The sequence below is a fragment of the Molossus molossus genome, unplaced genomic scaffold, assembly GCF_014108415.1.
Source record: "Molossus molossus isolate mMolMol1 unplaced genomic scaffold, mMolMol1.p scaffold_m16_p_18, whole genome shotgun sequence".
In the NCBI taxonomy this organism is placed as follows: domain Eukaryota; kingdom Metazoa; phylum Chordata; class Mammalia; order Chiroptera; family Molossidae; genus Molossus; species Molossus molossus.
This window is the reverse complement of record NW_023425353.1, coordinates 35,518,745-35,541,912: the sequence shown is the minus strand read 5'-3', so window position 1 is coordinate 35,541,912 and position 23,168 is coordinate 35,518,745. Positions and strand designations below refer to the sequence as shown.

Sequence of the window (23,168 nt, the reverse complement as noted above, 5' to 3'; positions counted from 1 at the left end):
AGACAGGACTCTTATATGGAGAAAAGGCCACGTGGCCAGGGCAGCAGAGGTTAGAGCGATGCAGCTGCACGTCAAGGAGGGCTGGCAGCCTTGACAAGCTGGGAGCGGTGAGGAACAGGTTCTCCCCATGAGCCTCCAAAAGGAACCTGCCCCGCCGACCCTCGGGCATCCGCCCAACGAGACTGACATGAAACGGGGTCTCTGAAACTCTCTAGGAGAACAAATGTGTGCCAAGCCACCGAGTTTGTGATCATCTGTTACAGCAACCACAGGAAGCGAATACACGCGTGTGCACATACACCCACCCCGTTCTCCTTCCTGCTTTATCTTCCCTCCAGCCTCATCCGTCTCCCTTTGTTGGGGTCATCTGTGTCTCGCACTAGGGTGTCAGCGCCATGGGGACAGGAGCCTTTGTCTGTTTTCTCTTCTGATGGTCCCCGGTGCCTGCATCAGGAGTTGCTCTTTGGGGAATGAGCAGGTCAGTACCAGTGTGAACTCTCCTAGGCCCTCAAAGAAGGGGGAGCCCTCCTCTTGCTGGGACCCAGGTTCCCACAGGACTCTGTCAGGCTGGCCCATCCCGACCTACACAGGGCTCCGTCCTTCTCATAGGACGCCAAGGCAGCCCTCCTTCCTGCCCCCGGAGCCTTGAATGCTGGGAGATGGCATGTGAGTGGCGCACGTGAGCCAGGCTGCGGTGTGCCGGGTGCAGCTCTGGTGGCCAGCAGGCCCCAGCCCACCCTGTCTGCCTGTGACACGGCGGCCAGTCCATGCAGAGGTCTGACCCTGGAGCCGGCTCGGGGACTGAAGTATCCCCAGGCTCCCTTTCTCCTGTGTAAACAGGGATAACACCGCGACCCCATGGAGGGGGGTGTCGCCAGAACTAAGCGAGATAACGGGTCGCTAATCCACACGCTCATTTCAGCGAGGTACTGCTCATTCTGGCTTTGTGGCCAGCTGTCTGCTGACGGTCCAGAGAAGCAGGGGGGCCAGGCTTGTCCTTGTGGTGCTCAGGGTGGGGTCAGGCTGTGGTGGGCCCACTGAGAGGCTCTGGAGCCTGTCCTGGAGCTGCATTCTCAGGAATTCTAGCCTAGAGGGGTACTGATCCGGCTGCAGGGGGAGCCGGCTGCCTCGTGCTGAAACCCGCGTTGACAGGCCCTTCCTGCACGTTTCAGAGAGCAGCCCCCGAGGTTCCCAATCCTTCAGGCGCCCACCCTGCCTGCTGGATGCCATCAGGTCACCTCCTCACAGGTTAGGACAGCAGTGCTCAGAGCACCAGTGGTGAACTCTCAGGGCGGAGCCTATGAGCGCCCTCAGACACCAGGCCCTGAGAATCTTTAATGCAAAGCAGGGGAGGGGTCTCTCACCTGGCCTCACCTCCAGCCTCAGCGGCGGAGCCCTCCTGCTCCACATGAGCCAGCGGGGGAGGCTGGTTTGGGGGCAGGGCTGCGGTGGAAGCGGAGCTTTGAAGGTTAGGAGCTCAGGACTTGGTGGTGGTTGCCAGGAGGTCAACTGCCCAGCTCTGAATTTTGCTGGCCGTTTGATCTTGGACACATGACAACCTTTTCAAGCCTCAGTTGACTCATGTGTAAAATGAGGGTAGTAGGAGTACCAATCAATCAGGATTGTTGTGGAACTTAATTTATATGAGAATAATCATGTAAATGGCTTGGCAGGGTGCCTGGCACAAGTTTAGGGCTCAATAAATGTTGGCTGGAGTGACAGCAACGAGGGTGACAATGATGACGCCAGTGGATTCTGTGGCCCAAGGGCTATTTCTTTTTTTTTTTTAATCTTCACCCGAGGACATTTTTCCATTTTTTGTTCAGGGAGAGTGGAAGGGAGAGAGAGGAAGAGAGAGAGAGAGAGAGAGAGAGAGAGAGAGAGAGAGAGAGAGAGAGAAACATCGATGTGAAAGGGACACATCGAGTGGCTGCCACCCGCACGACCAACTAGGGCCGGGGACACACTGCAACCGAGGTACACTCCCTTAGCGGGAACCGAACCCAGGTCTCTTGGGACTGCAGGCCAATGCTCTAACCACTGAGCCAAACCTGCCAGGGCCCAAGGACTATTTTTTGATTCCATGATACCATGCAGCCTCTCATTGCTTCCCAGGGATGTGGGAAGAGGGAAAGGGGGCACCAAGATTCATGGGGCAGAGAGGAGCCTGCTCCCCACAGTCTGTGCTCTGCACCCAGCTGTCTCTGGCACACAGGAGCTGAGAAGAGGTCATGACTGGTGGCGAATTCCTTACCTTGGTTGTCGTAGGAAGTGATGACCTGGGTCTGCTGAGGATGCTGCTTCTCGGCCAGGTTTCCTATTTAAGGAAGACAGAGGGACCTGCAGTGACTACTGGGACCATAGTGAAATTTTCCCCGGGCAGAGCGGGGAGCTGTGTGTCTGCAGGAAAGGCAGGCTGGTGGAGGCCAGTTCATCCCAGGGCTGGCTGAACACACGCCCACCCATCTACACAGCCCCATAGTGTGCTTCACGGAAATCAGCTGTCACACACCTGAATGGGAACCTGTGCACACACCTTCACACCCGGCAGGTGACAGCACAGATTCTTTTTTTTTTGTACTTTTACTTCTAGCTCCTTTTGATTATTGCAGTCATAGTTTTGTTTTCCAGATACATATATACAACTTTTTGTAGCATTATGAGTGTAGTTCTTTGGCTTGTTTTGAGTTTACGAATGAGATTCTCTTCCTTTAAGAAAATTTTTTTATTGAATTTATTGGTGTGACTGGTTAATAAAATTATGTAGATCTCAGGTGCACAATTCTATGTCATCTGTATATTGCATTGTGTGTTCACCACCCAACACAAATTCTTCCAAAGAAGGTGAGGATGCCTCCATGGTTAAGTCACCACTTCAGACATTGGTGTCACTGGGCACAGTGACTTTCCCACCTTTTAGAGTGGCCTGAGAGGTTCCTGTCCCAATTTTTAGCTAGGAGACCTGCAGCTTGGACTGGTTAACTTTTTGCCAGACTCTGCAGTTAGGGAGCGTCAGACGAGCCTCCAGACTCCTAGCTCAGCCTCCGGACTCCCTCTGAGAAGAAGGGGGCAGCCTGCCTCTTACCCTAGTCTAGGAGTTGGTGTGACTTGCAGTTTGGCTCAGTTGCACAAACATTTGCAGGGCACCCATATGTGAAAGTGCCCTACACATGGTAGTAATATTTATGTCCCGGGGACACGGAGCTGTCCTCAGAGCCTAGTGGGTCAGGCTGCTAAGGAGATGCCCTGTTCCTGCCATAGGCCATGAGGAGGAACCCACAGGTTTACCCGCCCCTCCTGGGGGAAGCACCACCCTTCCTACATCTCTCCCTTTACAGACGCCGAGGTGTTCTGGTCTTGCTGAGGTTGCCCTTGAATCTCTGCTTCAGAGGGGTGGGGGCAGGGGCTGGGAGGCCAGGGTTGTGGTGGCCGGGGAGGTTTCCCCCTGCTGCCACCTTGGCCAGCCGTCTTCCCCCCTGGCCTCCCACGGGTCTGCAGCAAGGCTGTGGGGCCTGCCACTGGAAGTGACCCGCTGGACCAGGGCCTGGAAACAAGCACGACTCGGGCACTGGCCTGTCCAGGTTCGATTCAGAGGACATCTCTTGTGCACCCAACCAGATCTGCGACTCGGTGCTTCCCACGCCTGGGTCCAGGCAGGAGCCAGTCACGGGGGTGGGTGGGGCACTGAGCTGGGTTGGGCTCTCAATCCACCTGGCAGGGTCTTGCCCTGGAGAAGCCTCCTGGCTCCAGCCTTCTCCTATAAGCAGGCCAGCCAGGACCCTGACCCCCAGGCCCACGGTAGGTTGGTTGGCTGAGGGCCAGCTCCACGGGAGCTCCTATCCAGCATGATATGGTAGTTGGGTTGGCGCTCCAGGCCAGATTCAGGCCACCTCCTGCGGGCACAGCTGGCTGCATTTCTGCTGGCCGAGGGAGGAAACAGGATCTGGGAAGGGAATCCTCAAGGAGGGCGATTAGCTGGCATAACGGTTGTGGGGTATTTATAGTCAGGCTGCACAATTGGTTTCCCTGTTAAGTGTGGGGCGTCAGTCCCTGTGCTGCTAGGCAGACTTCAGCCAGGACCAAGGAAAGCAGCCAATCACAGCAGGGGAAGCCCGTTGCTGGGCAAGCTGGGGTGTGGGAGTGGCTCAGCCCCAAACACCAGCTGCTTGGAAAAGTTTGGAGCACTCCAGGTTCCTCTTACCCTGCCAATGCCCCAGCCCAAGGAGTGCATAGAGCAGCAAAGGGGGGGGGGGAGCACATGTGCCCTTTTGGATCAGTCCCATGTCCAGCCACATTTGTGCACACCCCACAAGCACAGCCATCAGCTGCTTCCTTCTCAGATGAACACGCCATCCAGGTTCCAGGGCTGGGTGCCTTGAGCACAGGCAACGCAGATATGTACCCAGAACCTCACCATCAGAAAACATAGAAGAAAGCTGTAACTTTAATTTCTGCATTCATGCAAGTGTGTCATTTAAAAACAAATGCAATTTTACTTTAAATTACAGCTCTTGGTGGAGTGGCACGGGCTCCAGGCCTTTGTGGAGCCCCGCATTTACTGAAACTCGTCGTTTTTGCAAGAACTATTTTAACCATCCTCTTTATTGGCTGACACATGAAAAAATTCATTTTTCCTTTATTGATTTTAGAGAGAGAGGAAGGGAGATGGAGAGAGAGATAGAAACATTGATAAGAAAGAACACTGATTGGCTGCCTCCCACATGCCCCCCACTGGGGATTTGGCCCACAACCTAGGCATATGTCCTGACTGGGAATCGAACCAGTGACCTCTTGGTGCATGGGTTGACCACTGAGCCACACTGGCCAGGCAATTGGCTGACATATTATACTAGGACCCACTTCATGTCTTTTAGAAGTCTTGCAATAGTTACTATGTCCCTGTGTTTTTCCACTAAACTTCCCCCAAACCAGGAACCCTGAAGATGGTAAAAGCAGAATGAATTCAATATATTTCAGTGCTCTCCTGATGTAATAACATGCCCGAGAAGACATAAGATACATTTCAGACAACCCAATCAAAGTGAGAGGGCCGCAACAAACTAAGATGCTACGTCTCTTTCCTCCCACTATGGCCCGATTGCCCACTTGCTCATGTGTACTGGCTGGGCTCACGTGCCTGCATGGGCTGTGCCTTTCTGTGGCTGACAGGTCTCTGGAGGTCGGAGTTTGATCTTAATTCTCATGAGCCTGCAGCATACTTTCGCCAACTTTGGTGGCTGCTTCAGAGTAAGCACCGTAGACCTTTACTGAGGGAAATGAATGAATGAACTTACTTTTAGAACTTCATCCTTCCCTTTTGTTACTGTCAGCAGGATGGCAGAGCATAGCTGTTTGGTCTTGTTCAACTGGGGTTCTGTTTCCCCATTTGTGGAGGGTGGTTCCTTCACACTGGCATTTGATGAGTCGGTCATCTGACCCAGGAGGTCTGCCTGAGCCCCCTATTGGGGCTCTGTGAGTGAGGTCTGACTCCTGGTAGAATTCTCACATACCCACAGTGCAAGTTACATGGGTGTTTGTTTCTGGAGCCTGGGCTAATGAATCTCTGAGGGGCACAGAATAAGGCTCAATATAGTTGGTCCGTGCATAGAATTCCCAGAACGTCCTGGGCATGCAGGGCAACAGGCACCTAGCACCAGAAAAAAGAGGCTTTGGAAGCTGCCTTCTCTCAGATTTTATGGTATTCTGGGTCTCAGGCCAGCAGGAAGCCACTGGCATCTCCCAGGCCCCAAGTAACACTGTCCCAAGGCTCGACTCTGTCCTCTCTATTCAGAAAATTTTTCAAAAGATGAGATGAGCAGCCCCACCTCCATGGGAACACATCCAAATGATGCCAGTGAACAAGTGGGTGCAAAAGCTTATGGCATTGTCCTTCCAGCCCCCAGGAAATAGGGGGACCTGATGCCAGGGCAAACTTTCCAGGGTCACAGTGGCCCCAGAGGCCCTGCTGAGTTACAAGCAGCCACTTCTGAGTGGCTAGATGACTACAGCCAGTCTTCAAACAAGTGAAACCCAATGAGTCCAGTCATTTCTCAACGTGTTCAACTCCAGAGGTTAAAAACGAAAAGAAAAGAGAGAATTTACCACAGAGGCCGTTTTCTTCTATTTTCTGCCATTTCCGTATTTCGTTTCTGATGCCTTGGAGTCCTGTGAAAGAACAACGACGGGTGTGAGGCTCTCTGTGGTGCAGAGACCCAGGCCTGGAGAATGATGCGTCTGGGTTAGAGTGGGGCTGGTGGAACCTGGCTCTCCCAGGATCCGAGGGAGGCTGCCCACGAATGAGTTGCACTTGGAAGCATGAATGCAACCTTCAACGTTTTAAACATTACAAAAAAAATTACAACAGTAGTTTTCAAGGGTGGCAAGGTTGATTATCAGGATCATTGCAATACAGATACCTGTTTCTCACCACCACATTTCCACCGCGTACATAGGGAAGGATTATTGTTGAATATGTTTGCCATTCATGCTTATTTCTGCATGTGATGAATCTCACACTTTTAGAGTCTTGATGTGGGATGGGCGAGGGCAAAGACTGCCTTTCCCTATAGGAACTGAAAGTGATAGCTGCCTGCTCTCCCAGCCTCCCTTGCAGCTAGAGCATGGACATGTGTGGCCTAGGCCTGGCCAGTCAGTGGCACTTGTGTCTAATTCTGTCTTGGGACCCGGTGAGGCAACAGGGAAGGGAATGGAATTTATCTCTCTCTCTCCCTCAGGTGACAGTTGGAAGTGGTGGCTGCAAGGTCAAGTTCCTGGCACAGAACCGGCATACGTTCTAGCAGTGGGAACAGCTGCAATAAAATCAAGTTCCTGGTGCGAAAGCAGCACCGAGTGCTCCTTGGTGGCAGCAGAGGTTTCCTCACCAGACCAGCTCTGCTGCACAGCTCATAGTGCTGTTCCTGGAAGCTCAGCTTCAAGCCTGGTTCCCCAGCCCTTTCAGCCTCTCCAAGGCTCCCCAGTCCCCCTTCTGCAGAGCCCTCCACAGTCAGTGTCTGGGACCTACCACCTGAAACCCTCACCGACTCACTTTTGGAGTGGCATGCATACGTCACATTGACTTTGGGGATAAAACCTAAAACTCGGAAGCTCTTTCAGACTTGGTGCAGGCTGCTTGTCCACAGCCGGGGAACTACCTGAGGTGACTCGAGGGCGTCCAGACATGTTTTTGAGAAGCACTGCATTAAGGGGTGGCTAGGAAAATGCTAGGGCCCTAGAGGAAAGGGGAGAGAGCACCTGTTGGCCTTTTGGCCCAAATTCCTGGTGCCACACTCCTTGCCTCCTGTCCCTTTGACTCTTTTCTGCTGCAAGGACACAGCAGAAAGCCACCTAGTCACATCTTCAGTCAGTCCTCTGCATGGTGACAATAACTGAGCCTCAGGCCCTCCTTTGCAGAGCTGAGGACCTGGAGCAGGGAGGAGACAGGAGGAAATGACTGAAAGTGGGCATGGGTGAGTTTTGGATCTGTACACGAATAAGAGGCCATGGAACAAGCTAGACTCGCTCAGCGTTTCCCCTCCTTAGGCTGTGTGGGCTTGCAGGCTGGCTGAACCAGGGGTCTCCTGGCCATCACCGCTGCCCAGCAGGCCTCGGAGACGGTGCATGCTCCCTCTTCTCTGCTCCGGTGCAGAACTTCTGACTAAATATGAGACACAGATCTCTCTACTGACACAGGATCTGGGAGAAACATCTGTTAGGACAATATTTGGAGAAAAATATCGGCAGGAAGGGCTCAGCAAGCAGGGTCTTCTTTCCCTGAGTCACGGTCACGAGTGTGAAGTGCCTTGGTCTGGAGTCATGCAGGGTTTGTGGAAGGTGCAGTCCTGATCCCAGGCATTTCTGGGGCTTCTCTGTGTGCTTCTCTCTTTCCTTCTAGTGACAGAGCCTTTAGGAAAGAAGTGATCGGAGCAGGAGAGGGACTAGGGACTAATGGGCGGACCCCGAGCGGAGCCTTGTGGGGGCCGTCTGGCTGTGCCACACACTGGAGGAGGCCTTCTGATGTGCGGAGTGGGAACAGTCCCATTTCTATCAGAAAGCCGACGGCCTCTCCCATTTCCTCATTACAGAAACTCTGGGTGGGCAGCTCTGAGAACTAAAGAGAAACATTCTCAGCTCCCCAGAATCTATTTTTCCCCCTGCTTGCCTCCCCACGGGGTCACCAGGAGCTATGGGGCAGTTCCAGCCTGTGTGGCTGGCAGGGGCAAAGCTATCCATGGTGTCATTGTGAAAGGTGGAAAGTGGATGGTCAAAGTGCAAGGGGACTCTGGCGACAGAAGAAGAGCCGGGGCAGACTCCACGGAGCTCTGGAGCTGGAGAGGAGGTGGGAGGCAGAGGCCATTTTACCGTGGGGCTGTTAGGCATCACTCTCAAAGCACTGGTGCACAGTCAGGCTAGTGCATGCGCACACCACTCTGCCAGGTTTCCTAAGGGCTTCCTCCTAGACCCAGGACCCAGAGGTTCCCAGACATCTGAGGGACTTAGTTAACAATTATTATGCACCTGCATTCTCTTCTCATCGTGTCCTCTCCTCTGGAGAATACAGAGGCTTGGGACCTGCTGTTCACAATCATTCTATAAACAGTCACTTTATTTACCATTCTACAAGTGACCAGAAGATCTGAAGGAAAGAAACATTAATAGACAAATTAAGGTGGGGGAAGCAGATTTCAAGCCTTCTGTAGAAGAGGGGGAGAGGGCTCAAGAAAGGGAAACTGAGGCCGTGAGTTGTGCAAGGGCATCAGGGGAGCTCCTCATCTTCAAGTCTGACTCAGCACACAGATTTCCCTGGGCACCTTGCACCCTGCATTTGCCATATGGGGAGCAGGCTTTGGCCACCCAGGAATCAGGTCTGAGGCTCTGGCCCCCTTCTTCCAGGGCATCTTCTAACCCTGATCTGCACCTTTCAGAGAGTGGTTGGAGGGAACTGGTTGCCGGGGTTGACGGAAGCACCTACAGGCCTGCACAGGAGTCAACTCAGGGCAATCACGGGGCTGCGCGTTGCCAAGGGACGCCAGAGCCACAGCTTGGAGGCGCAGGCAGCCATGGGGAGAGGGTCAGTGTCGCTGACCTCGTTCGGGGGCACGAGGGGCGTCCCCAGGGCGGGCGGGCCTTGGGGTGAAGAGGCCGAGATGCTGGGGCCTCAGGGGGTCGGGCCCCGCGCGCGTTACCTCCTTTGCGCTGCGGCAGCGCGCCCGGGTCCGCCTGCCGGTCCGAGTGCGTGCCCTGCGCAGCGCGCCGTTTCTCCGAGTGCACAATCAGCAGCATGTCGATGGACACGGCGTTGCTGTCCTTCTTCAGTTCCATGGTGCCACCTCGTTCCCTGCCGGCGCGCCGCGGCCGCTCGCAAGGCTGCCTGCGCTGCAAATGGCCCCGTGCGCGCCGCTGCCCGGCGCGGGAGATGGCTAGGGCGCGGGAGAGGGCGCTCCCCCGCCGCGGAGCCGCTGCGCGCCGCGTTTCGCTGACTCTGCCAAACACGCCATTAAGCCCGCCCGGGAGGGCGCTCCCCTAATGAAGCGGCTCTAAGTCACCTTTGAAAGGAAATCCCCAGCTGAGTCCAGACCTGCACCCAGGCCACCGGCCCCAGAATCTCCCTTCCCGCGCCCCCGCCTGCCGCCCCCTGCGCTGGAAGGACTTGTCCCGGACCCCAGCACTGTCTTCTGGCCTGGCTGGCACGTCTCATCCCTGCCATCTCAGGGTGGGGGTGGGGGTGAGGGGTTCCCCGAGAGGTCCTGAAACAGACCTTCTCCAGTGGCCATGGCGAGTACAGAATCGCATAGAGCTGTCAACAGTGAGTCATTTCAGAGAAAGGAAAAACAAGGTTCCGGATTGAATTGCAAGGTGTGGAGAAATGGCTAACTTTTGGCCTTGGCCCCACTCCTTCCCGGGGTGGGTTTTGGAGGTTGACAGTTCCCTCTCTAAGAAGGAAGTGGGTGAGTCTTGGGGTCAGAACCTCCCCCAGATTATGGCCCCACCAGAACTTGGAACATGCTCACTGGGCATCAACTTGACAGTTTTCTCCACCTTGAAGTGAAAATCTTAACATCTCTGTTCCTTCTAGAAGCTTGGATCCTGCCCGTTGGGAAAGTGAGGCGGGGAGAGGAGGAGGCTGGGGGACAGGGAGCAACTTGCCTGCTGTGGTCAGGGAGCTGGACCTGAGAGCCCTGCTATTTTTAGCTGGGCCTGGCCTGCCCGGGCAACAGCAGCAGGGCCTTTGGCTCTGGGTCTCAGGAGTGTTTACAGCCACATCTTCCTGGTAGCCCTTGGTATGGTGGGCCCACCCGCCTGCACAGTCCCCTAGCTTGATTTCCACCATTAATAAATGCGGAGCATATGGAGGCCTTTGCTCTAAAATCCTTTCCACCTTGGAGTGTTGTGACCCCACTTTGCAGCATGGCCTCTGAGAGCTCCCTCATCCGCCTTGGAAGCAGATTGTATTGCACAGGCCTAGGTTCCAGTCCCAGCTCCACTACTCACTGCCCGTGTGACTTCAGACGAGCTGTCGCCCCTCCGTTTTCTCACCGGTATCTTGGGCCTAACACACATCCTCACCAAGCTGCTGCAGGAATGCTGTGCATGTGAGGTGCCTGGCTCATAATAAGTGGTCTCCCAGTGGTGGCTGTCATTCTTACCTCATTTTAAGGACTAAGAAAGGAACAGGTGACTTGACAAGTCAGTGATGGAGCTGGGAGTCACACAGCTGTGCCCTCAGACTCTGGAGATCTCTCCCCTTGACTGTGGCTCACACTTTGGCTGCCGGTAAAGGTGGCTGCCTTGTTGCATCACCACCGCCCCCTTGCCCACTGGGCATCTGTTGAAAGGGGAGGTCACTGGCTTCTGACACTGTTGAACTGGAGCCCTGGAGGGCTGAGCTGAGGGACCAGTGGAGGTGGGTGACTCCCAAGGCAGGATTCCTCATGCAGTGAGTCCTGTCCTCGCCACACACGGCTGGGAGGCTGGCTGAGCCTTGCTGCTTTCTAGATGGCTGGGGAAGTAAGAACTGTGGATTATTCGAAGCTCCTGGGGTCTTGGAGATTGCCCAGGCATCTCTCTCGTCTCAGCATAGCCCCGTCTGACCTGGGACAGGGGGCCTAATTCCCTCGAGCGTGCAGATCCCAGCAGAAGTTCCTATGCACAGCCTTTCCTTACTGGATGGAGCTGAGTGGGAAGGTGGGGAAGCTGAAGCCCCTTTACCTGACATTTGTGTCACCCCCCCACCCCACACATAGTCCCCTGTTTCAGAATGTCTCACTTAGGATCTAGCTCACCACGATGGCCCTTCACAGAGCTGCCTCTGGAGAAGGAGATTAGAACCTGGGGGTGTGCCAACCAGAAGTCTCTCCAGGATGCCTGAAAAGACATCCTTTGGAGCAGGGCTTCTCCTCTGTGGCACTGTGGACATTTGGGGACCAGGTAATTCTTTGTTATAGGGGGATGTCCTGTGCATTGTCGCTACATCCCTGAGATCTAACTCCTAGATGCCAGTAAGAACCACTTCCCAGTTGTGACAACCCAGATGTTGACATATGTTTCTGGGGGAAAAAAATGCAGCGAGAACACTGCTTTGGAGCAAAGCCATGAAACAGAGGTAGCGTTGCCTTAACTGCTCTGGGAGATGCTGCTGCTCCTGGAGCCTGAAGCTGCCCGGAACCTGGAGCCACTCCCCAAAGCTCCCACCCATGGTCCCCGGTCTGCAGAGCTGTTCCTTGCCAGGAGCATGGGAAGGAAGATGAGATGCTCTTCTCCCCATTCCACCTATACTACCCGAAAAGGAGACACCATGATTTGGCTGAGGGCTTTTGATGTACCCGGAAAGGAAGGGGAAGCAGGAGAGAAGACTGGAGCCAGGAGATATAATTTGGAGGGTCTATCCCTTCTGCTCAGACCCCCTCCAATTGTCCCATAATCAGTGGGATAAGGAACAGACCCTCAGCCTGCGATTCACATCTTGGGTTTCTATAGACCCGTCTCCTCCTCTTTCCCTGACAACCCACACATGCTGCAGCCACATCGTGTCCACTATGCCCCACACGCATCTGGCTTTTCCACCTCTAGGCTTTGCTCAACACATTAGCCCCTCCACCCGGCCACTACCTCCACCTGGCCACTATCTTGAACAACGTGGCATCAACTAATTAATCTGCATCCTTGTCTTAGGATCTGACAAACTAGGGGATATCTGCATTCTGGGGCAGAACCTTCATTATTTTCATCACGACGAGCTGGAAATTTCAGGATACCAGAGACAAAGAGCAGTCAAAGTGGCTGCACTGTTCGCTTCACCCTCCGTCCCAGGTGCTGATCAGGCATGTCCAGCTGTCACCCACGCTGCCTCCATCCCTTTGCATAAGGGGGGATTCCTCAGCTGTCTGGCTGGTTCTGAGCCCCTAGCTGTCTTTGCGTCTTGGACATGGGCAGTGGGGGACAGGGGGAGGCTTGCTCCTAGTACGAGGCCCTTGCCAGAGGGGGTGTGTTCCCCTCAGAAACAGGAGTTCTGTCTTTCCTCAGAAACAGGAGTTCCTCAGGGACCACCAGCCCTAACTCTTCTACCTCTGCAGAGATCCCAAGGGGCGCACTTCTCTCCGCTCTGCAGAGACGTAGTAGGCAAGCCGATACATGACAGGTGTTCCGCAGGCAACCTGTGGACACGCCATGCTGTTTTCACTGGTGCTGTGGGAAGGGGCACCCTGAGAGTGGGACCAAGTCTCAGTCTCTCAACACCCTCACATCCCCTGAGATGGGCGAACCGGCACACAGGGACCAGACACCTTTCCCAGAAACCTTTCGACAGCTGGCATAGACTTCTCCTCGTGTCTGGGAGCCTGGCTGGGCTCACTTCCTCTCTGAGCCTTTGTTATCACCGCCTCCAGTTCCTGGAAGGCCTTGTCGGACCTCCTTGGCACGCACAGTCTGGCCATCTTCCAAGGCCTGCCGTGGCCCTCACCTCCACCCTGAGCCTTCCTGGAGCTCCTGGAGAATGACAGCTGTCCGTGGCGCCTCTCTTTTTGATCATCCCCACAGTTAATAGGACTTGAGAGATTATCCCAGCTCTGGCCCCATGCTCATCAAATTCAGAAAACCTATCAGTTCCCACTGAACAGTCATATAGGCAAACACGTGTCTGCAGACTCTGCGTCCTATCAGAGTGACCGGGGCAATACACTTAACCTCTGGGAGCTTTGGTTTTCCTCATCTGGCAAATGGGTGGGAGTATTGCTGGGATTAAAGGAAATAAAGTACTTAGCTCTGACTTAGTTCAAGATCTAGCAGCTTCCTATATTCTGGGTCCTGCTCCAAGGAGGGTCTCACGGATGTGATTCCACACCTGGGCAGGGAAGACAGAAAAACGGGAGGCATCCCTGAGCTCGTGGAACAGGAAATTGCCTTCCCTCTGTGTCACTGTCATGTCACTTTCGGCCATCCCAGGGACGCCCAGTGAGCCGCCGACTCCATTCCTGGCGGGACTGACCTCAGGTGTGTGCAGCGGCGGCGGAGTTCCGGCTTTTCACAGCCTCCTTCCCTCAGTGTGTGCGTTCAGAGGGTGTGCCTCAGTACCGTCTCCATCTCATATACCAGACAACTGACGCTTAGAAGCCTACGGTGACCTATCCAACGTCCTGAGGTGTCTCACAGGTAGCAGGTGATGCCTGAAATCTTGCTACCCTACCTTGTCTGACTCCAAAGCTCATGTGCTGAGCCCCTTCCCCCCGGCCATCACCCACGTGTGAGCTGCGGCTGCTGAGCGCCCTGGCCCAGGGTGGGGCAGCCGCCAGCCTGCAGGGAAGACGGTCTCAACAGTCGTGATGGACGCAGCTTGAGCCAGGGCTCTAAGATCTCTGCTGAGACTCTGGGAAGGATTCTTCGAGCTGAAGCCCTGAGCTGGACCTTTGGACAGGTTTCCTGGGCTCTGTGGCACAAGGGGGGCAGAACGGTGGCAGTGGCAGGAGTCAAGCTGGCGGTCAGGCGCATCCAACAGCCTTCAGGAGCAGGAGGTGGCCCTGCGGGGATGCAGAGGAGGCAGAGGCCTGCCATTTTCAGAGCCGTGACCAGGAATGTGTGCTGCAATAAGCCCCTAGCATTCTGCGGTGAGGGCGGTTAAACCATAAAGAGGGCTCTCCAATTCTGCTCAGTTTGCCACCAAGATGCTGCCCGGCCCAGGCAGCAGCTTGTTCTTGAGCTCCTACTGTGTGCAAGGACATTATGGTGAAATGGCAGAGTAAGCACAGGGGAGGGGCACCTGTCCTCCTCGCAGGAGGGTCCAGGAAGGCTAATAGGTGGAGCTGATGTTTGAACACTGGCCTCGGGTGGAGGGGTAGGAGACAGCCCGGAGGAAGGGCGAGGCAGGCAGAGAACCCAGGGGTGGGGGAGGGCTGGGGAGTGCAGGAGGTGAGAGAGATGATGATGCTTCATGAAGCCAGAGCAGGGCGGTCTGGTCAATGCTGCCATACAAGAACATGGGGTCCGATGGGAGGAGAGCGCGGTCAGGGCCAGTCTGAGGAGAACTGCTGTGTCTGCTGCCGACCTGCGCAGTGACGGGGATCTTTGCCAGCAGGGACAGGAGAGCGGACGTCCTGGCGGGAGGGCAGGTCTGATGCGAACCCTGCCACCAGAGACGGGCCTTCTGGAGAGGAGGCTGGGCAAGGGGCACGATGCGATGAAAAGACAGGCAGACACCACACGCGTGCTGTGTGAGAAAGAGGGCATCTGGGAGTGTGGCCCCTAAATCACGTGGTGAGCTGGGCTCAGAGTGGAGCACAGGCCAGCGACGGTGCCGGTCAGAGTGGACAGGTGAGACGGAGGGCGTCCCCGTTCAGCCCTCAGGCACAGGCGGCCACTCTGGCTGAGCCGGCCAGTGAAACAAGGCATTCCATCACACTCATGCTCATCATTGAAAGTTCAGAAATTCAAAAACTCTGTAAAGAAGAAACTGAAACTGCCCAAGTCCCACCATCTAGAGATAATCACTTTTAAACGTTTCAGTAGTTAACATGTCCTTCTATTACAACATATACAATTAAAATGACATACATAACAGATGGGTGTATGTTTGCATATATGTCAGATATGTGTGTGGGTATACATACATATTGTGTATATTTATTTAAAATGAAAGTTGTGATCACACCATATACAGTTTGGTATCATGATTTCTTTTCACCTAACACGTGTATGAATAGTTTACAAAAAACTCTTCAAAATCTAATTTAAAAGGCTGCCTCATCATCCATTACATCAAGGTGCCATTATTCATTTTTTCTATTTGCTTGTTGTTGGACATTGATCGGCTGTTTCCCGCACGCCCCCTACTGGGGATCGAGCCTGCAACAGGGGCCTTTGCCCTCACTGGGAGTTGAACCAGAACCTCTCCATGGGACGATGCTCAATCCACTGAGCTACACTGGCCTGGCTTATTTTGCAGTTTTCACTTTTATAAATAATGTGATGATAATTATCTATGTGTTTGTATCTTTGGACATATATCTGGTTATTTCTGTAGAGTAGATTCTGGGAAGTGGACTTACTGAGTCAAGGTTATGACTATTTTATGGCTTGACATATATATATAATGTCAAGTTACTGCCCAGAGTGATTGTGCCTATTTACAGTCTAACTAGCTGTATGTCAGCCTCCCCCTATTCCACACAGGCACTGAATACTTTTGTTACATAAGCCTTTGCCAAAATATAATTGTTACATGGTAAGCTCTTTCAAATTTTTATTTTTGTCTCTACTGAGATGGAACAATATTTTTTTACCTAAATTTATGTGTGTGTTTGTGTGTGCATGTGCTGTGATTTTTTTGCATTTGTATTCTTAGTTCCTATTTCCTCCTGGAATGTCACAAACCCTTAAATGTTAGTTTGAAAAAAGATTACTCTTCCAAACTCCTTCAGACCACGTTAAGCTTTTTGAGGGCCAGGCGGGGGGCAGCGGGTCCCCTCATTCCTGGGGACCCGCTGCCCCCCGCCACACACGGTGCCTTCTATGTGTGTTGCACGCAGGAGGTGCTTTCTTAATGTTTGAATCAAATTGGACAGAATGAATGCTCCCAGCTAGCTGGACGCCTCCCCTAGCCTGGAGGTACAGCGCCTTCCCCGATCGGGAGCCTTTGCTCTTCTGCGTCTTTCCCTCAGGCCTTCGGGGAGTGGAGGAGTCGGAGGTGAACTGAGGACAAACGTCTCTGAAGGCACCTTCCCCCACTGCTGACAGAACCATGTGGAGCACGGATTCGTGGAGGTCTTGGTTCTGACAGCACTGTGCAGTCCCATGAAGCCTCCCCTCACCCCACCCCAACCGGGAGCTGTAAGCTGTGACTTTTCTGTTAAACACAATTTCCCTTCTCAACCTTTCCACTTGTCTCTCCCCGACTGGCCTGTCAGTCATTCCGTTTCAGTATTTCTGTCCATGACACCTTCATTGACTTCCTCTATTTTTCTGTCCTTGGCGTAGTTCACCCCTTCTTGCATTTAGTGATGTGCACGTGTGGGCAGCTCTATATTCCACATTCCAGGGAGTTTGAGTTTTGGAGTCTTTATCCTCTATGGCATTCTTGGCCTTTTCCTGTGGATGGAGATGATGAGAATCAATTTATCTCTCACCACCACTTCCAAAATATCTCAGCCATGCCAACAGAGGTATCCAGTGGCATATGCAAGCCCATGGAGAGATTACCTCTTTAGCTTCGCCAAGTGTTTATTGCGGCTATTGAAGTGCCCCTTGCATGTTCCTCGATCCGCAGCTCTCTCTCTGATGGAGAAGACAGGTCCTCCCACCGAAGGGTGCCCTGGAGCTCCTCCCCTGGCAGTCGCTCGCTTCTGCACAGAAGTCTGCGTTTTTATGTCCACCAACTCACGTAGTCCTCGCCCTAGCCCAAGGCTGGGCTGATGCCTTTATGCCCATTTTATTGACGAAGAAACAGAGGGTCAAGAACTTGGTTCACGCAGTTTTCCCAGCGAGTCGACACTGGCTCCTAGATGTGCCTGGTCCTGGCACCAAGCCTAACACACTTGCCATTCTGCATGTTTTTGTGAAAAGGGGCACAGATGTCGTTTCCAGGAGCAGGCTGACATTGGGTGGGCCCCTTTCAGGGCCCAGGGCAGTGCCCCGAATGACACATGGCCCCTGGGAGAAAGCCCTCACACCTGGGTGGTCAGAAGTGTCTAATGAGGTGGTGAGGAGGGGACACAGAAAATGGCTTTGGCATGTCTGAACCAAACACAATGATCTCAGAACAGCCTTTTGATCATTACTGTAGACCCCCGGGGACTGTCTGGAGGGGACTGGTGCCCATCTGCCCTAAGCCGGACAGGCCCGGAGGCCTGGAGCCCAGGGGCACAGGGAGCCAGTTTTCCATGTCAGTGTGGACTCCAGCCTTGCCTATTCCTGGGGCAGAGCCTCTAATAGGAGCCACGGGTATTTTTAGTCTCACGTGTGCAGGCACAGGACACGGCGAGCTGAACGGGAACAGCTAATAAGCTGCGGTCCAGTCCTACGAAGTTGGGAAGGATAAGGTGAGGGGGAGGGCAGGGAGCCTGGCAGAAACTTCTGCACATGCCTTGTTTTCAGAGAGCTCTCTTTCCATAATTCACGGAGAAAGATTGAGGTCAGGGTGATTAGCACAGCCCCAGCTAGAGAAAGCTGGAAGTGGAGCACGCTCACCTCCTGTGGCCTGCCGGCCCCTCCCCACGGGCTCTGCTCTGCCCTCCAGGTGAGGAGGTTGGGCAGGAGGGAGATTCAGCTTTGGGGCTTGGATATCTGGGGTGGGGTGGGGCCTTAAAAAGGACCAAATTCAAAGCTGATTCGTGATGTGATCCTCACAGCATCAGGAGAGAGTTGAGCAGCATCAACCATTGTCCTGATTTCACAGGTGAAGAAATGGAGGTTCAGAGAGGTGCAGGCACTTTTGCCAAGTCACACAGGACGTGGCAGAGCTGGGATTCAAACTTAGTATCCCAGATCAAGGTCGGCCGTTGTTTTCCAAGAGGTTCCACTTCCCCCAAATGATGGTCCGTCGTGTCCATGACTCATTATCTATTTTATTTAACCACAAACATTTGTTCTATGACAACTCAGTGTCAAGGACTCTGTCACTTGAACAAGTCAGTGAGGATGACACAGTTGCCGGTCTCAAGAGCTCCGGACTTAGTGAGGGCCACTCAGAAGCGACTCTCAGCCGAGCCTCCGCGGGGTCAGTGTGCGGACCTGCCCTGTGGGACAGGCAGGATGGGAAGCGAAATGAGCAGGTTTCCAGCCTTTGATGTTGAGCTTGAGGACAGTCAAACTCTGCTGAGACAGACAGTCTCCCTTCTGCATAGTCTCTTCCGAGGGTGGGGGTTGGGGGACATGGCCAGGGGTGGCAAGTGTGCCCTCAGCACTTTCTCCAGTCCCGCAGCTCTGAGCGCTGTGATGCTCGGAGCCTGGGGCAGGGTCACTAAGTGAGGGCATGGCAAGGCTGGACTGAAGCTAGTACCCAACCCAGCCGCTGTCAGCCACTCCCTTCCTCCTCTGCCACGTTTTTACGTTTTGAGAGCAGAAGAAGACAGAGCGAAAACCTAGGTTTGAGGTGAAAACATTGAAGTGAGGTCCTTGCACCTCCCTGGCCTCAGTCCAAAGCCAGCCATGTGCCTCTGTCCATCTGTTCATCCATCCACCACTCCACACTCTCCTCCATTCATCCCACTCAGCCATTCATTCCCTCCTCCCTCCTTCTCTACCTGGACACCACTCCTTAATCTATCTACCAACCCCATCCATCCATCTCTTCCTTCCATCCGCTTGTTCTTCCATTCATCCATTCGTCTCCCATCCCCATCAGTTACCGATTCTTTCGTTCCATCTGGAGCCAGGCACTGTGTTCCAGGCCTTAGGTCTGGTGTCGTGGAGATGGATGAGTCTCTTTCTTGAAGTCAACCTAGAAAAAGTATACAGATCTTCACTTATGAAGGCAACAGTAGAATTGAAGAGGGTCCTGAGCAGAGCAACAGAAAGAATAGAGTTGAAGGAGAAGAAGAGAGGGGCTGAGGGAGGATCAGCTACTTCGACTCTGCTTTCGGGAAAGATACAATAGAGAGAAAAAAGGAAGGAAGGGAGGACGGGAGGGAAGGAGGAAGGGAGGAAAGAAGGAAGATGTATTGGGTACCCACTCTATGCTGGACCCTGTATTAGGTGCTTGTACTAGTCTTGATTATCCCAACTCCTTTTGAGGTAGTTATGAGGTAACATTGCAGAGAGGAGGAACGGGGGCTTAGACAAGGCACCTCCTTAACACGAGTAGACACGAGAAGCAGGGCTGGGTTGAACATGCTAATAGAGACCATCAGAACAAGAGCTTGAAGTTAACAGGTCCGGACAATCGGAAAGCCTGCGATTTGACTGTTAGCTTCCAGACTGTGTTGCTTGCAGGTGTGTGAGGGCAGGAACTGTAGTTGACTGGCTCCTAGGGTGCCCAGTGCAAAGGAGACTGGGGGGTGGGGTATGCACAGCTATTGGAGTTTGATGCCAGGTTGTAACTGCTTTACATGGAATTGGAGCATCCCTTGGTGGCTGTGCCAGATCCGGGTCCTCCTGGAAGATTCCTGGCCCCAGACTCTCTGCCAGGATGTGCCAAGCCCGTTCAGGCCAGGTCTGCAGGCCTTTGCACACCAGTTCACTGTCCAGCTTTGCTTTGCTTTTCTGACCAAGATTTCCTCCTGGGGTGGAGGGCTTGGGAAGAGCCTGTAGAGCCCCAAGAGGGAGCTCAGTGTCCCCTCCCATCTGTTAGGCTTCAGCAGTGTCTCTGGGAGCTCCAGCCCCAGGCCCCTCTGGTGCCAGGATGTGCAGTTTTCTGCTGACACATCATTCTTAGTCAGCACTTTCTGGGTTCACATCCAGTTCTCCTTGTTTGATGCCATCAAATTGTCACTTGACTGTTCTGATGACTCTCCAAGGACCACTGATTGACACCTCTGTTTCAAGGTAGAATGTTCCCAAATGGTTAGCTAGGTGGCCCAAGCCACTAAGAGCTCTGGTCACAACTCAGGGAGAGGGACTTGGTTGGGGTGCAGTGGTCCTGCAGTTTGCCCACCAGATACCTTCTAGCAGCTGCAGAGCTTATGGGGTGAGGGGTGTGATGGAGGCTGGGTGAGGGTAGCTGTACTAATCAGAGATTCTAGAATGACATAGGTCTCATTCACTAGAGTCCTGCTGCCTCCTACAAACTTGGGGGTTTTCTATTCTCTGAAATCAGTTTTATCTTCTGCGGAGAAACGATTTGGCTCTGCTTTTGCCTGCTCCGGGGAGTAGAGTTGGGGGAATTAGAGTTCGGGTGCCCAGGTGCGGGCCCAGCGGATCAGCCACGGGCCACAGGGCCCAGGGTGGCTGCGAAGGAGGCATGTGTGAGCTCAGTGGCTGCTGGGCTGGGGTTACCTCAGCCGTCCTCCCCCCAGCTCTCCCTCGGCGTGGCCGGGCCGCCCACCTGCCAGCTCAGCTGTCCCCTTGCTCACCATGTAATCCCTGCCAGGAAGAGGGGAAACATGAGCCGGGCCTTCTCCCACTGCATCCTGCCATCCTGTCCTCCCTCCCACCAGGAGGGAGCAGGGAGGGGGCTGGGGACAGGGAAGGGCAAGGCCCAGGCTCAGGGTCCTCCTGGATGCATGAAACCACAAAGCAGAGGCGGTCTCTCTGAAGGCCGTACCCCCGCAGCCCCTGCCCCGGGCACACGCGGGCAGGCATTGCCCTGGTCTCCTCTGGTGACAGGGCACCCCTGGGCCCTCAGGCCAGCAGAGCCTTCCCCGCTCCCCTGAGCTCTGCCTTCCCCTTCATATCCCGGGTCTGGGGTGGGGTGTTTTTACTTTCATCCTACAAAAGCCTCCTAGGAACTAGTGAGCTCAAGTCCCAGCACTGCCAGGCCTGTCAGAGCCTCGGTCTCCCTGCGTGTAGCCCAGTGGCAACCCCGCCCACCGCCCAGGGTGGAAGACAGAGTAGGTGGTGCAGAGTGGGGCCCAGCACTCGCTGGCATGTGGAGTGACTGTTCACAGGCCGCAGGCTGGTCTCTGAACCTGGGACCCAGCCACAGGGCTCACTGTCAGGGGCGTCCCTGGTGCACTACGGAGGAGCGAGGAGCGAGGAGCGAGGGGCCCAGACGGCACCGCACCGTGGATCTCAGGGACCTCGGGGTGATGCCCGTGTACCTGTGTTTCCTCGAGGGAGCTCTGTTGCCTGGACCTCCATTCATCGTGTTTCCTAGAGCAGCCTGCTCCCTGCCCAGGGCAGGCGCTCTTTTAAGGCAATTCTGTGTGTGCACATGTGTAACAAGGCCACTGGGGTCCCCACTGGTGCTGTGAGGTTTTGGGGGAGTCATGTCACTTCTCTGGGCCTTGGTTTTCTCATCTGAACAATGGGTGTGTTGATTCTTGCCTGGATGGCACACAGTAAGTCAGAGGTTCTGTGACATCTGCCTCCCCCACCTCCATCCAGTGCAGGGGACAAGGAAGGGGAATGGTGGGGGCACAGAATGAGTGACAGGGGGTGGGAGCCCTGACTTCTCACTGGACACTGATGCTCTCTGCAGACCGAGGTGGGGCAGGGCTGGCCACTTCTGGTCCCCTGCAGGTCTGGGAGAAGTCAGGCAGAAGGTTTTAGGGTACCCCAGCCAGCCTGGCTTCTTCTCTCCTCCTCCCTTGCCCCCCACCATCTCCTGGCATGGGAGGGGGCCAGGGTAAAGCTCTTGACCATGCTTCTCAGTGAGAGAGGTCAAGGCTGGCCTGTGTCTGTGGAGGACCCCTACTTCCCAGTGCTCCCCAGGAAAAACCTACTGAGTGCCAGCTCCCCCCACATTCCCTTGAGGCCAGGCTCTGGCCCCTGCAGTGGGTACTGAGCAAGTAGAGCAGGGAGCGCGGCCTCTCTCAGGGTTACCCGAGGCAGACTGGGCCCAGGGCTGGGCCAGGCCCTGGATCCAAGTGGTGACAGCAGCCTGCTTATGGCAGGACAGTTCGCACTTCCCAGGTGGTCGCTGAAAAGCCACCACCGAGGGAAGAGCCTCTGTGATGACATGGGCCTCTGGCCAAGGTCTGACAGCCATCTGTTCCTGGCCTCCAGCCTGCAGGCCTCCAGGGAGGGGGAAGACGGGGAAAGACACGCAGAGAGGAACGGGGAACAGAGAGAGCCAGAGCCAGACCAGAGAGAGAAAGACACTGAGATGGAGAGACACCCAGAGAGAGACACGGAGGCAGAGGGGCAGAGAGAGGGAGGAAGAGAGTGATCCAGAGTGGGGCAAAGTAGGTTTACAGTTGTTTGTATGGAGAATACTACAATAATGAATACATAAAATACAAGAATAAATCCATTTCTCGTACTCACAAATGTAAACCTACTTTTGCCCCACCCTGTATAAGAAGAGAAATGGAAAGAAGCAGAGAATGAGAAAAATAAAGGAACCAGGAGAAGAGACAGAGACATGGGGGGAGGAACGGGAGGCAGACGGCCGGAGAGACAGGAGGAGAGCACACCAGAAGCAGAGGAGCAGAGAGCAGGTCAGGGTGGAGATGAGAGACAGGAGAGCTAGGGCACAGAGACAGAGACATGGGGGGAGGAACGGAAGGCAGACGGCCGGAGAGACAGGAAGAGAGCACACCAGGAACAGAGGAGCAGAGAGCAGGTCAGGGTGGAGATGAGAGACAGGGGGAGTTGGGTCACAGAGACAGGGACAGGGGCACACTAGAGAGAAACAGTCAGAGACAGGGGAAGATGGCCATGGGGAGAGACAGAGAGATTAGAGGAGAGAGAGAGACAGGCAGTGGTATCCTGGAGAGGGGTAGAGAGAGGGGGACCTGTGCTGGGTAGCTGGGGTGGGTGGACAGACAAAGATGCCTCTGTTCAGGCTCCTGGTAGAAGGAGAACCCTCAGGAATCAAGGTCCTTTCAGGCTCAGGGCATTCAGAGAGAAGATGTCACACTGGGCCCTGGGCCCCTTGTCCAGGGTCCTGACATTGGTTCTCAGAAGTTAGTAGGCAGCAGAATCACCGGGAGGCACATTCAAGTTCAGATGCCAGGCCCATTCCCAGAGTCCTATATACTGGTCAAGGGGAGGCCAGGAATCTGCATTTCCAGCAGGCTCCCCAAGAGATTCTACTGTGGGGTCACACCAGTCACAGTCAGAGATGCTGCAGCAGGAGAAGCCAG

The 23,168-nt window shown here is 54.4% G+C and overlaps 1 protein-coding gene across 1 annotated transcript in view; it reads right to left on the bottom strand.

Annotated features, from left to right (window-relative positions):
• Positions 1-9,356, bottom strand: part of KY (kyphoscoliosis peptidase) — a 44,652-nt gene extending 35,296 nt beyond the window's left edge. The window contains exons 1-3 of the mRNA XM_036267412.1: positions 9,183-9,356; positions 6,103-6,165; positions 2,255-2,317 (exon numbers count right to left, since the gene is read on the bottom strand). Coding sequence (XP_036123305.1) covers positions 2,255-2,317; positions 6,103-6,165; positions 9,183-9,318 — 262 coding nt within the window. The 5' untranslated portion in view covers positions 9,319-9,356. The remainder of the gene's footprint in view (positions 1-2,254; positions 2,318-6,102; positions 6,166-9,182) is intronic.
• Positions 9,357-23,168: the final 13,812 nt, after the last annotated feature.